We start from the raw sequence: 14,868 nt of genomic DNA on the forward strand, positions 1-14,868 counted from the left end.
GAAATGGACGCTCCTAACTCTGCGTCATAGGGGTCCTTTTACTTTGCAGTGTCGCGCTAAGCTAGTTAGCTAACTGATCCACTGGATGTTCTCACACACTAGACAAACCAAGACTTTATTCGAAATTAAAATCGCCTTGGCAGTGTCACCATTTCGTCGGTAATAGAGAAAAACCAAAGCTTGTACCCGGTTTTCCGTTGAATGTGGATAACGAGCTCCCCCGGGAGATTAACGCCACCGTTAGCTAGTTAGCTCTGTTAGCCTCCTGGTAACTGGGATTAGCTAACGTTAGCTAGCTGGCTAACAAGCTAATAACAACAACAAGGCTCCAGCGCAGTCTACAACCAGGTGCTGCCTGCGTCTTTACTTCATGTATTTCTTTTTATGGTGGATATAGGTTACTAGTTTGATGAAGTTGCTACAGTCTGGTTCACATTCCCCTCTCCCAAATCCAGTCTTTGTTTTGCTGTCGGCTGTTTTACGGTACGGTAGTATAACATTGTCAGTTAATGCATGTTAAACAAATGTACTGTTATTTCAGACATTCAGAAATATGGCCGAGGCAGGTACCATGATTGAGGTGACTGTCAAGACTCTGGACTCCCAGAGCAGGAGCTACAAAGTCAGAGGCGAGGTAATGCTCTTCTTATAACGTACTGGTTTAGATCTATATAGAATCTATATAATCTATAATCTGTATACTTCCACGGTGTAGCCTAGATAGTGCTTTGTCCACAAAACTGAGATTTTCCCCTTCTCACTTCGTCATTGGTGATGCAGGAAATGTATTAAGCTTGTGTTTCCCTCCCAGCTGACAGTGAAGGAGTTCAAGGAGCACATAGCCTCATCTGTGGAGATCCCAGTGGACAAGCAGAGGCTGATCTACCAGGGCAGAGTGCTGCAGGATGACAGAACGCTGACAGAGTACAGTGAGTAAAACAAGCTTAGATTCACTAACTAGTGGAATTACATATTAGGGATGGGAACAAGTAGTACAGTAGCCCTTGACCCTCATCACGCTCATTCTGTCTCTCCTCATCCACCCCTTCGTTTCTCCCTCAGATGTGGACAGCAAGGTGATCCACCTGGTGGAGAGAGCCCCGCCCCAGACCACCATGTCCGGCTCGGGGGGTGGAGGAGTGTCCAGCGGGGGGGCAGAGGGTGGACCCAGCACCAGCCACACCTCCACCGCCTCCCAGGGGGCACCGCACGACCGCAACGGAAACAGCTACGTGATGCTGGGGACCTTCAACCTCCCTGTCAACATTATGGATCCTCAGCAGATACAGGTGTTGCACTTGAAAGCTCAGTTTTAAAGGGAATATATTAAAGGTGCTATGTGTATTATTTTTTAACCATCAATATATCATTGTCAGATTAACTTTGACACCTTGGTATGATTGCAGAAAACCAATGAGACCATGGTCAAGATGATTGGTAGCCTCTATCTCACACCAGTAGTATTGTTATTGCTAGTGTTTCTCAAATTTAAGACTACATTTCCCATAAACCCTGTTGCTTCCTGCCTCCCCTCCCCCTCCCTGGCATCTTTGACTGCATTGAAGAGGATAAACATGTTGGAAGTGATTAGCTTTTCACTCCTTCCACCATCTGCCATTACCAGGAACTCTGAAAGCTTTAGCTCTGTTTGCTCTGGAAGAACAGCGCCCTCTTCCTGTTTTGTGCCGTAAAGCAATCCAGCAGATTTCCCGCCAAAGCTGACCCAGTGGCACACAATGTAAAATGCACTGTAGAGGCCGCTGGAGTCATGTTTGTTTATGGTAATTATACGAATGTGTCAAAATTAATGTGCTAATGATTTATTTATGTTGAAATAATCCAATTGTATTCCAGTATATCAGTGATGGGACCAAAACGGCAGGCTTGCGCACCAAAAATTACTCTGTTTGCGGATAAAGTCATTACATAGTTTGTGATGATTGGGATTTGTGTTGCAGATGTCAGTTCAGCAGATGATGGCTGGAGTCGGTGAAGCAGGAAGGAATGCCAGGGTCAGCACCAGCACTGGGGTAAAGGCTCATTACTGTCAGGATCCATCAGTCACAATATCATTGTTACCACCTTTGCACTTCTTTCTCACTCATCCAGTAACCCTAATGGAAGTTGTTTCTGATTGTAGAGCAATGGCTCGGTGGATGTGCAAATCAACATGGACCAATCCCTGCAGAGCGAGCCCAGGATGAGGCTGCAGTTGGCTGAGAACTTGCTGAGAGATATGCGGTCTTTGATCCATAGGCTGGAGGTACATTTTCTGCTTCAGAACTTGGCCTGCTGGTCAGCTTCTTTGTTAAGTGATGAGAACATAGACATCTGAATTATCAGTCCTTGGTAGATTGTTGGTGTGTCACTCAACATAGTGTATGCTAAGTGTTAGCATGGAGGCTACTATCACTCAACATAGTGTATGCTAAAGTGTTAGCATGGAGCAGCAGAGCAGATGATCTACTGGGGACACATAGATGATTTTGGTGTCACCTGGGGTAAGTTGACCAACAGGTCTATCTAGCAAAAACTCAGTGTATTTCTTTAGGTTAAACCTCACATCACTTACCCAACAATAGTGTGTGTGTGTATTTGTGTCTAATGTGCTGTGATCCTGGGTTGTAGGGTCCATCCAGTGACAGCAGCTCTCAGTTGGAGCCAGAGGCGTCTCAGTCCTCTCCCCCCATGCCATCTTCCTCCTCCGCTGCAGGAGCTGCAGCATCACAGCCCATGGACACCAGCCCTCCTCCTGCTCCTTCCTCTTCCACCTCCTCCACCCAAACTGAGGGACCACCCCACTCTGGTCCAAAGTAAGTCATATCACAATCTATTCAGTTCCCTTTCAAGTTGTAGTTTAAAGCCAAGTTAATCTTCACGCTTTGACACTAGAAAGGCCAACAACTATGGAAAGATGTGTCAGCAGATATTGTATTAATTGCATAAATTTGAATTGTCGTGCTCAAATTGAACAGAATAGCAAGTGAACAAAGATTCAGTAAGTAAATCTTAATCCTGGTTATTACCTATTTGTGTTTTACTTTATTTTACACCAAAACCGGTTCATAACATTCAGTCTGTCAGGCTGCAGTTTCTAGAGTTTAGTTTGTCTCCACTCTCTGTGTTTGTCCTCAGTCACCCAAGCCCAGCGGAGTTTGTAGAAGTTCTCTCTGAGGTGAGGAGGGTGGAGGAGAGGTTGCGTCCCTTCATAGAGAGAACCCATTCCATCCTGGGTGCAGCCACCTCAGCAGACTACAACAACAATGTAAGGATGGGTAAAAGTGGAACTGTCTGAGGCAGAGAAGTGCGCTTCAACAACGTAATTCTTTTATGCGGAGTGCTGAGCCAAAAAAAATCAAATCCAGTATGACTTCTCAAAAAAGAGTGAGGTAGCACATCCAAAATTTCACTTAAACCTGCAATAAGCGATTTCAGACCCTGTAACCAATCCTGAAACTAACATGTGCTACGTGGAGATTTCCGTGAGACATAATGATATAAACAAACAGCCTCACAGTAGCAGCTGTGTTGTTGTTTTCACCTCTTTCCTAAGGCTTGTTGTCAAAGTCGGTCCGAGTAATGGCAAATCGATGAAGTGAGCGAGTAAACGTTTTCAACTAATAAACTTACTACCTACCTCTTCACTTGTCATTGTGGGACATGTAACCTTCAGCGGGAGAAAAATCTGGCAAAGCGAGACTGGTAACCGGTGACATTTCTCCGTAGGTACGTTTATTTTAGCCATCAGCCTTTATGCACGGTTTGTCCTTAAGGGCTGCCGTCGCCCAGTAGCTTTGCTGTGTGTTTACAAAATGTGTTGCGGTTTCTATCACCCTCTAGTGGTCAGAAAAAATCGCTTAATGTAGCTTTAATTTATTGGGGCACACACCATTTAACACTTGATGCGTTTCGGCAAGAAAAACCTTCATCAGAGCGGTCTCTGTTTTCATGCTGAAAACTGATTTTCCCCCCAATTTTAGATGTGCTACCTCACTCTTGAGTATTCATATGTTAAAAGTGGACACACATACTTAACATGTATTTAGAAAGTGGATAGTTGCCATCAAAAGCTGCAACCATGATGTTTAACTGCTGTTCAAGACCTATATTGCTTGGTGGAAGATAAACATTTTATTGCTACCAATTAAAAATAAAAGATTTATTGAACATATTGAGCATTCTTTCTACTGCTATTTCATAAAAGATACACTGCGTCGAGCCGCTTATTACTTAAGTTAATCTTAGTCTCACAATTGCCAGGAGTTGTTTCAGAATCCACAGCGTCTGTTTTCATTTCCAGACCCAGGAGAGGGAGGAGGACCAGCGTGTCCTCAACCTGGTCGGAGATGCCCTGCGTCTCCTTGGCAACACCTTAGTCGTCCTTGGTGACCTGCGCTGTAACCTGGCGACCTCTCCTCCCCGTCACCTCTACGTGGTTCGCCCCATGGCCCACTACAACCCCCCCGTCCTACTGCAGGCTGGGCTGCCGCACATGCCCATTCCAGTAGGTATTTTTTTGATGGTTCATCTCATTCGTTATACTGCTTTAGAGGCTCTTTCTCTATGCTCAACCAGTTCTTTCAGTCTGGCTTCATTTCAGCATGCCAAGGTATGTAGTGTTGGTGTTGCTTACCTCTGAGTTTGTGAGTTTTTGGTCCATAAAAAGTGATGGTTCAACTCTTTAAGTGTTTTTTGATGGCATTTGCTGAAAATGGGTGCAGTGCAGGCAAAGTTTGATCAGAGCTTTCATAAAAAACTGTGATTATAGTTATTTTTCTCTGGAAAGTAGATTGGATATTTGAAATGCTTTGATTGTGTTGGGAGAATTTCTTAAAGGGCATTAGACAAATTTCCACAGCGTTGACAGTTAATATTTTATAACTTGCATGCCCTTTGTTAAAACCATGAGTTTGGGAAATGCGAATTTCATAGTACTGGACCTTTAAAGTCCCCATGAAATGAACTCCCCATTACTTTTACTTCCTGGAAAACAAAGTATCTGTAATGTTGACCTCATGCTGCACTAGTAGGCGTAAATAAAAAGTCCAACCAATAAAACCCACAGATTTTTGAACAATCCCGCCCCTCCACCCCTCCCATCAAATAAAACTGTCTTTCTCTCCCTGACTGATATCCCATTGGTTTACACTTTTGAATGATCGCTCACTGTGTTATGTCCCGCCCCAACATCCTGTTTCAACAGGAAATACATCAAATCAAGGAAGTAAAGATGCCATTTCATGGGGTCTTTAAGCAAATATGACATTTTTCCTACAGATAAACCTAGGGACCACAGTGACCATGACATCTAATGGGAGACCAGCAGCCGAAGGGCAAGCCCAGCCCTCCCAGGCCCCCGGCCAATCGGATCAACAGGGTCAGGGCCAGGCACCGCCCCTTCAGCCAAACGGAACCAATCAGCAGCAGGGGCAGGGAGGGCCGCGGGTGATCAGAATCACCCACCAAACCATGGAGCCTGTGGTCATGATGCAGATGAACATCGACGGTAGGTGTGCTTCCCTGACATTCTCTCGCTCCCAATCGAAGAAGCAGATATGTGAATTTACAGCAATATACATGATGTGCAAATGTGCATCATATTCACATTAATAAGTCTACAGAAGCAGCAGTCATAAGCAATCCTTTCTCATTAATTTGTCCGTTCATTCATTCATGAGACTGGCATCAGTTTATTTTCCCATCGTCCCAATAGCTGTCTTAACTTGTATCCCTGCTGTGTTGAACAGGTGAATCAGCCAGTGGGCCTCAGGCTCCAGGACAGCCAAATGCTGCAGGTCCTGGACAGCCTGGTGAGTGCTGCTGTCTACCAACTCCCTGTTAAGTTCTGTGATGAAATTTCATTTACCCTCAAGAGATTCAACAATAGTGAATATTATCACCTTAACCCCTAGGGATGGGATGATACGTTTATCTCGTGATACGATTCGATACGCGATATGGGGTTCACGATTCAATACAACCAGGATAGGATGTAATAAATAAAAGTTCAATGACGACAAAGTCTGACTGTGTAGAATTATGTTCATTTCTGAGCCACAAATCTTTCTAGCGATGACATTGGCTTACTACAATGTAAACATCAATTTAAAAATGTCCTTACAAAGCGTGAATAATATAATTTGGATGGAGAGCTTGTGAAATTGTGATGGTCAGCCGTCTCATTTATGATTACTACAGCAGAATAAAATGGAGCTAATATCACGATACATTTTTCTGCCCCATTGTCACATTTTTGTATTGCGATATATTGTATTTCAATATATCATCCTATCCCTATTAACCCCCCTTATACCTACACCCTTCTGGTCACAGGCCTGCTTCTCTAACATTCTACTGCCGTCCTCTTTCCAAGATCTCTTTCTAAGAATAAATTTCTTCCACGTTCAGGAGCCACACCCGTCCACATCCCAGGGCTTCCTCCTGAGTTCATGCAGGCCATCGTCCACCAGATCTCCCACCAAGCCGCCGCCATGGCTGCCGCAGCCTCCGCTGGACACGCGGGCCAAATGCCGGCTGGCCCCGGCTCTACACCTGGCGCCGAGGGAGCCGTCCCCCCACAGCCCCCCCACCCTGCTCAGGCTAGGGTGGTCATCACCCGACCTTCCTTCTCCCCCCGCATCCCTCAGCCCGTAGGAACCAGGGGGACCACCATCAACCTGAGGGCGACAGTGCCGCCTACAGCAGGGCAGCAGCCGGGACAGGTAAGGCAAGAGAAAATGGAGAGAGAGTGGCTAGTGTACTGCCATTCTGATCGTAAAGGAAGAATCCACCCTAAAACACTTCAAAAACTTTTTGTTTGGTGTATTTTTCTTATGTGGATAACTGGCCAAACATAGACGAAGTGACGCCACATTGAGATCTAAAACATCAGGTTTTGGTGTCAGTCCCTCAGAATCAAAGAGCGAGGGCTTCTTTCTAGAGATGCCATTTTGCACCAAGAGACGTTTAACAATCATACAGGGAGAAATCCGTTGTAGAAGAGGCAGAGAGACTAATTTCGCCGCCAACGGTAGTCTCAATAGACCAGAATGCAATACAGCCACAGCTGCTTGGAGATCTGTAGCCAGTTGCATGTGAAATACAATCACTTCTTTGACGTCTTTTTTGTAATTTGAACATCTGGGTACGGCATGCCACACCATTGTTTTCTCACTACTCAAATTTTCTTGACTGGGAATCAATATCTGTATCGCTCTCTCCACCTACACGCACACAGCACAGAGAACCACCTTCTTTGAGGTTTGTCGAATGGGAAATCACTAACGGAAGTAGAAGTAGACAAGAATTCTGAGGGAAAGTGGGTACACCGAAAAAGTAAATTACAACACTTGATCACAAAAAAACTCCTGGAATGCATTAAACATTATAGATTGAAGAAGTATCCGAGGGTGGATTTGTCCTTTTAATAATGCTGCTGTTCATGTACTATTATGCCATAAGCATATAGGTGCTAGCTTTTTATCTGCCTGCTTTATCCCACCTTGACCAGGGAACACCGCTGGTTCCTTCCCCTCTCACCCAGATGATCAGTGGTCTGGTTGGACAGCTGCTGATGCCAGGGCAGCCAAGTGAGTGGCGTCCCAACTTTACGCTTCCTTCACATTGTTTTGATGCTTTTGATGACTTCCTGAAATCAAACATCACACGGCTGACTTTGTCCTGTTTTTCCAATTTCCCCAGGTGATCCAACATCCACCTCCTCTTCAACCCATTCCCACTCCCACTCCTTCTCCTTCTCTACCTCTTCTTCGTCCGACTCCTCCTTTTCCACCACGCCTCCTCCCCCTCCCTCCGCCAACACCTCCGGACAGACGTCCACCCACACCACCAGTACTACCTCCGTGGGCCAGCCACCGGAGGGGGTTCCTGAAGGAAATTTAGCCCAGCTCCTGGGCTCTCTGCTGGGAGGAGCGGCGGGGCCGGGCGGCCCTGGCTCTGGAGCGGCACCGTCCATCACTGTGACAGTGCCTGGGGTGCCAGGCTTCTTCCAGGGCATGTCAGACTTCACACCGGTGAGTGCCTATAGTGGGACAGAAAGCTCATTTGTAATTTCTGCAACCTAACCATGGAATTCCACTTGAAAACATGCATTTACCAGAATATGGTAGAGTGCAAGGTTTTTCCTGGTATGAAATGGGTCTTTGGCAGCGCCCCTGTCAGGAGGGCCGGATGGTGTTACAAGCTAATTTCCCATACCAGTTTCAGATTGTATGCCAGTTAGAATGAAACATGGGTCCTTATGACGGGGCTGATTTCTCACTAGAAAAACGGCACGCCAGCAACTAGCTTATCCAACTCCAACTGAATTGAAGGTGTAAATTTAACAGGCCTTGTACTTAGGTAATCAAATTCACATTTTAAGACATTTCCGGGGTCCAAAGATGCACTGAATTTGTTGCCAAATGCTTTGGGAGTCAACACTTAGACATTTTTAGTTGATGATTTGTCTTTAGTCACTTTTGAGACTTTTGCAGTGGTCTGTAAAGTCACTAAATCTAGCTACAAAGTGGTCAAGTTTGTAACAGTTGCTGTTTTTAAGCTGATGAGCACAGTGGGAAGTCCCACCTACACAACCACTATGTCTGCTGTTGTTTCCCTCTGCTTAGCCAATTGCAGAGTTGCTTTATTAATGCCCTCTGCTGGTTGGATGGATGCATTGCACCAAAAGGCAAATCATGGGAGGCAGTGTTTGCTTTTTCGTTCCTAATTATTTCAATTTGGCACCACCTTTCACTGCCGCCGAAAATGCCTCTATGCAGGAAAAACCCTGGAAATGGCAGAACAAGTACAAGTTGGGTGTTTAGCAACTGAACAGACCAATAGAACATGTTGAATTTGTTGTAATTGACTCATAAAATATGTTTGTTGATGGCGATCCCGGCCAGCAACCTCCCACCGCCCCTGGTACTTCGATCCCCCCTCAAACCACTGGCCCTCCCCCTCCTCAGGCCGGCGGCGGCGGAGACTCTCTGAGCCCGGAGCTGTTCACCGGCATCGTCCAGGGAGTGCTGTCCACCATGATGGGCTCTTTGGGGGCACAGCAGGGCAATGGAGAGAGCATCGCCCAGTTCATTCAGAGGCTTTCCCAGACCAGCAATCTGTTTACTCCAGGGTCCGGTGACGCTGTGGGTGAGTCACAAACCCTGTGTAATGTCACCTGTGTAATGTCAGTGTTTCCCACAGTTCGGCAGGTTACTTCAGTGGGGCAAGGGGGGTGGTAGTGGTGAAATATTCTTTATTCAGTCTATTCAATTACTGATGGACTTGAAGCTACATTTTCAGACGTGTGTGTATCTCTAAAGTGGCTCTATTTTGACTGCATTTGATTGACATTTCATTAAGTGCGCTCAGGATCCTGACTTTGTTCAGACACTAAAGTCTCTGTTAACTGTAAGATAATGAGCACAGTGTTGAATTGGGTCAGTTTTAAACAAAGTGAGCATCATATATTACATCTCAAGAATAGATTGTCCTCACTATGTGGGATTTTTCATGCAGATCTGATATAAATATATCAGAGGTGGACCACACTGACTGGCCGATCAGATTTTTATTAAAAGGTTAATAACAAAAATGTCTGTTAATTTACCTGCTCAAATCGAATCAGTATTTTGGAAACCCTGAATGTCCTGTGGGTCTCTCTGGCAGGTTTCTTTGGTGACCTGCTGTCCCTGGTGTGTCAGAGCTTCTCCATGGTGGACATGGTGCTGTTACTTCATGGGAACGCCCAGCCGCTGAGCCGCATCCAGCCCCAGCTCACCGAATTCTTCACTGAGCACTACCTCCAGGGCCGCGAGCCGACCGACGTTAACATAGCTGTAAGCTACTGCTGCAACTGAACTGAGTTAGCTCCTCACTGCTTGTACACACTGCAAGCAACTTGGTTGATGGGTCACTCTTTATTCTGACCGACTGTGGGCGGTGCGAGAGGCTGTGACTGCATCCGTGTAGTGGTATGCAGCTGAAAAGATAAATAAGCTATGCATTTATATTTATCCGCTGCATTGATATTGCCTTTCATAACACTACATCGGCTTTGTGACAAGCTTGTTGACCGTCCACAGATCAGCCAAGTTTCCCCGGTCGATCAGCTCTATAGGAAATGAATGGACTTCTTGATCATGACTTATTGATCATGTTGCTCACTGTGTGAATGCATGGTCATGTTCTTCATTTTTATTTTGACGGTGAAGAGTTTAACAAGTTGTTCTTTTTGCAGACAGCGGCTGAGGACCTCATCAACGGTCTGGAGGAGTACATAGCCGAGAGCTTTGTAAGGGCGACCTCATTCATACACACACACACTCATCCAGACCACTGCGAACCATCTGATGTAGTGTGTTGTGTGTTAGTAATGTTGTATTATGTGTGTTCTTTCTAGGCCACAGTGACCGTAAGAGAGGGAGTGGACATCGTTCAGACCAACATGTCCTTCCTCAGACAGCAGTTCACGCGAATGGCCTCGCATATCCTGCGCTGCAATGGTAAACACATTGTGGGGAAGTCACTGGCCACATTTCCAATGCCAGAGTAACCCAGTTATTGCCCATACTCTGGTTAAGGTCTTACTCAGGTTCAACTGCTTCCACGAACCTTTGATACACTGTGTCTTCCTGTAGATCACACCTTTGGCCCCCGTCTGCTGCTGCTGTGCACCCAGGGCCTGTTTGAGTGTCTGGCCCTCAACCTCTACTGCCTCGGGGGGGAGCAGAGAGCCCTGACCGCAGTCATCAACCACCGGATTGTTAGTATACATCATTTATAACTGCTAGCTTTATGCTTGGTTCCTTCCATACAAGTCAAACTGTGATATACTGTATATCACCATTCGTTTTTGGAATCATTATGGGCATGTGGTAAATTTATGTAATTTAATGTAGCTATACTGAGCTCCAAAAACACTTGGACTGGGAGCCGTTTTTTGATGTTTTAAATTTGTACTTTTATAGTTTTAAGTGTTAAAGTGTTAAATCATTTTAACTGAATCGTTAACAAGTGGAAACTAGCTTAGTGCTAGCTCCATGCTTTCTACTTGTGAGCATAGATAACTGCAAAGCCAAGACAGCCGACAATGGTTTTTAAAGCCACCTGGAAATACAATAAAACAATTAAAAATCAAATCAAATCACAAATAATAGCTCACTACTACAACTTAAATCGTACTGCTAACACACACTTAGCAAGGCCTACTACGCTAACATTACATCCTCAACAAAGGATTAAACCTACTTAACAATGAAGAACTCAAACAAACAAAATGCAAAACCTAAATCAAACAATCTAATTTTGTAAAATGACACGACTTACCTTATCAGGAACCCAGGGAACTTGAAATTAAGTGAAAAGGAAAAATCATTCTTCAAGGGCAACTGCAGTGAAAACTAGCATCAGCAGGAGCATCAGCTAAGGTTCTACCACAGGCATTTCAGACATGGCAGTTCAACAAGGACCTAATGAAAATCCTACAGTCTCTTAGACACATCAGCACAAAACTACAATGCTGTCCAAGAAATTTTGGTGCTCACTCTATGTTAGCTGTGTTTAGTTTCACTCCTTATCTGTGTTTTTACAGAGGAGGATGTCTGCAGAAGTCAACCCCAGTCTGGTGAACTGGTTGACCAGCATGATGTCTATGAGGCTCCACGTCATACTGGAGCACAACCCAGTTACAGAGGACCAGATCCAGCACTATGTCATCTATACACGGGTAATAACTAGGGTACACCTGTCTGTACCGTACCAACTTTCGGTAATGTTGAAATAGATTCAAACATTTCAAAATGTTAAAAATCTGAAAGTAGAACTCAAAGTTTTTTTTTTTTTTCATGAGAATTTGAATTGAGTAAATCAACCGAACGTGGTCTGATTCTATTAAATATTAAACAGTTTGATCTATTGCTCTAATAATACTGTATTGAAGTAAGGTTTCAATATTTAGGCCCAGATTCAGTTGGGCGTGTCTAAACTAATTATGTCATACTTTGATGCTGTTTCAGAGCGAGTCCAGCCAGAGGACAGAGGCTGAGGCTGAGCAGCAGTCAGAAAGTCAGAATGTGGAGGTGGGTTTGGTTCTCTCCCTTTACTTTTCCTTAAAGAGATGGATCTAGATTTTTATTGAAAGATTTACACACAAGTTTTTGTTTCTGAGGCACTGGCAGCCTTGGCATTGTAAGTACAAGTCAGTATCTGAGTCAGGATATGAAACTATGACTCTCAAGTTTGCATGCAGCCTCACATTAACATGCTTATCTGCTGCAGTCTCTATGCTGAGCTTAGCTCCTGTTCTGTTCATTTACTAGTTCGGTTATATAAATTATCATCATTGTCATAACTTTGAGGAGATTGAGATAAGGTTGGATTCCTCTCAATTCTTTGAAATCCTAGATAGAAAGAGTCAAAGAGGTGCAACAGAACACAGGAATTAGGCAGCTTCTTAGTCTTAGTCTCACAATTATTGTGTGTGTATTTATTGTGTGTAGTAGTAAAGCCTGATTTTAGTTTTCAGAATCAATAACCATAGAATATTGGTAATATTGAAAAATTTCATTTCACTTAGAACACCCAGTGTAGCTGAAAATTGTCAAGATTAAAGCTTTCAGAGTTTCTGGCAGATGGTGGAAGGAGTGAAAGACCGATGTAAAAATCACGTCCAACATGTTTATCCTCTTCGGGGAGGGGGAGGGGGGGTGGGAAGAAACAGGGCTTATGGGAAATGTAGTTTTAATTTGGAGAAACACTACCATTAACAATACCACTGGCCTGACTTAAAAATATATAATAAGCCAGTATTGGCCCCATATATGGGCAAACGTATGGTTGTAATAGTAATGACAGGCTGATCTAATCATTCACCCTCTTGTCTGTCTCTCTCTCTCTCTCTCATCCTCAGATGGAGGAGAGTTTGTCTCCAGCTGCGGCCACCACGGCGGAGGAGGCCATGGCGTCGTCGGGCGATGGCGGCGAGATGGGGGCGTCGCCCGGAGAGACCACGCCCTCCCGCAGGGCGTCGTCAGGGGAGACCCAGGGCCCCGGGGCCCCGACGGGACGGGAGGAGACGGCGCCGGAGGTGGAGCCTTGGGCTGCTGCTGTACCGCCTGTAAGGAATGTTTTTAGGGTTGGACAGAGATATATGAGGCTGATACTGGCCTTTTGTCACTTTCATCCACCTGTTAATATGATGGATATGATGCGGTGTTTTGATATTTATTGTAGAATTGATCAATACTACACTGGTTTTACATGGGAAGAACTTAACCTGAACTGATTCTAATGAGACATTTTGATCAGTTTCCACACACGTTTCAGTGTAGAGTTTTAGTGCCCCATGATCTAAATGCTGTTTCAGAGGCTTTTCCACCCTGACAAGAATACAGAATACACAACGGTCAAATTTAAGATATTGAATATGGGCACAAATGATCACCTATCTACATATCATAACCACCAGCTCTCTGAAATCATACACCAGTGACCATCAGCTTTTGTGATTAATACTGGAAAACCATCTTCGGCAGGAGTGGGTGCCCATCATCAGGCATGACATGCTGTCTCAGAGGAAGATCAAAGCCCAGCCGCCGCTGTCTGATGCCTACCTGCACGGGATGCCCGCCAAGAGGAGGAAGGTGAGCTCTCACATTAATGTTCACTTAAAGCTGCACTGGGCATTTTTTTTTCTACCATGGAAATGGTTAAGAATAGATGTTCTTAGAGTGTGACAGTAGTTTTGCCATTCCCAGACCACCCAGTGTGAAGGACCCCACCTCTCCCTGTCAGACGCAGTGAGTCGAGCCGCCCGCGCCGCAGGAGTCCGGCCCGTCACCGCTCCCAACAGCCTGCAGGGGGAGCTAGAGAGGCCGGAACTGCAGGACGCATACACAGAACAAGTAACGCATTGTCACTATAGAGCCAGAATGTCACATGGCTACATTCAGTCTCTCCTAGAACATATGTGTTTACATTTTGAAATTTAAGCACAATATGCAAAAATGTATTCTTTCTCCCCCACCTCTCTGCTCCAGGTAAAGAGTGACATCAAGGAGAGAGTGAGAGACGATCCGGACTACAACTCGCAACGTTTCCCCAACACACACCGGGCTTTCTCCATAGAGGACTCCTAATCCCTCTAGTCTGCATCATACTGTAATGTCAGCTACTGCTTCTATCCAGTCACCTCATCCTCATACATTCCCCTCTGATGGAACCAACCATGGAATTGACGAGTTAGGTATTGAAGTACTAATCACTGAATTGAAGAGTTGACCTGTCACCGACAGGTACCATCTCTGAACCAGTCTCTCAGCATCACAGCTTGTAATTCTATCCTATGTTGCATATTCAGTTGTATAATATATATGTATAAGGCTAAATTGTAAATTAGAGCGAATTGTACATGTGATGTAATTGTTATAGATCTTTGTTAGTGTCAATCAGGTAACTTATGTTGCTTGCCATGGTGTCAGATTTTTATTTTTTAGCTTGGTAACTTTAGAAGTCATCATGAAGCACAGATCATAATTTGGTCCATGTTTGTATTTTAGGGCATTATCTTTGTCATTGAGTTGTTGTGTCTATTTTAACTGAGTACATGCAGGATACTTCAGTGATGTGGTCTTTTAACCATAAATTAAGGTGCAATATAATAATTTGCCATAATCGAGGCCATGGTAATGATAGAACTGTCTGATGCTGTTGTTTTGTCAGCAAGCACAACTGCAGTTTCTAGAAATGATTTGTAAAAACATGAATGTTTAGTCTGTGCTTGTGAACATCACTCTGAAATAAAATTACAGATCAAACCTCCGTGCTGGAAAAATGAAATCTGGCAGGCACACCGATCATAGTTAATCA

The 14,868-nt window shown here is 44.6% G+C and overlaps 1 protein-coding gene across 2 annotated transcripts; it reads left to right on the forward strand.

Moving 5' to 3' along the window:
- Window positions 1–73: 73 nt before the first annotated feature.
- bag6l (BCL2 associated athanogene 6, like) lies at window positions 74–14,816 on the forward strand. Of its 2 annotated transcripts, none has more exons than XM_071919136.2 (25): window positions 74–348; window positions 542–634; window positions 812–929; window positions 1,063–1,289; window positions 1,959–2,030; window positions 2,141–2,263; window positions 2,629–2,813; window positions 3,136–3,265; window positions 4,301–4,504; window positions 5,278–5,506; window positions 5,748–5,810; window positions 6,409–6,722; window positions 7,511–7,589; window positions 7,702–8,033; window positions 8,907–9,150; window positions 9,670–9,839; window positions 10,241–10,294; window positions 10,403–10,505; window positions 10,641–10,765; window positions 11,594–11,728; window positions 12,018–12,080; window positions 12,911–13,117; window positions 13,536–13,643; window positions 13,758–13,904; window positions 14,040–14,816. In XM_071919136.2, the coding sequence occupies exons 2-25, from the start codon at window positions 554–556 to the stop codon at window positions 14,136–14,138; spliced, it is 3,612 nt and encodes a 1,203-aa protein (XP_071775237.1). In that variant the 5' UTR covers window positions 74–348; window positions 542–553; the 3' UTR covers window positions 14,139–14,816. The 2 variants fall into 2 exon arrangements, with proteins under 2 accessions (XP_071775237.1, XP_078146530.1); XM_078290404.1 differs by having other exon boundaries at window positions 8,970–9,150.
- Window positions 14,817–14,868: the final 52 nt, after the last annotated feature.

This window comes from Centroberyx gerrardi, chromosome 19 (assembly GCF_048128805.1).
Source record: "Centroberyx gerrardi isolate f3 chromosome 19, fCenGer3.hap1.cur.20231027, whole genome shotgun sequence".
Lineage (NCBI taxonomy): Eukaryota > Metazoa > Chordata > Actinopteri > Beryciformes > Berycidae > Centroberyx > Centroberyx gerrardi.

Excerpts from the sequence above, each read along its gene's own strand:
- bag6l (XM_071919136.2), top strand. The coding sequence starts at position 554 with ATGGCCGAGGCAGGTACCATGATTGAGGTGACTGTCAAGACTCTGGAC. Across the intron at positions 930-1,062 it reads CAGAACGCTGACAGAGTACA|ATGTGGACAGCAAGGTGATC; the intron begins GTGAGTAAAACA and ends TTTCTCCCTCAG. Across the intron at positions 10,295-10,402 it reads AGTACATAGCCGAGAGCTTT|GCCACAGTGACCGTAAGAGA; the intron begins GTAAGGGCGACC and ends TGTTCTTTCTAG.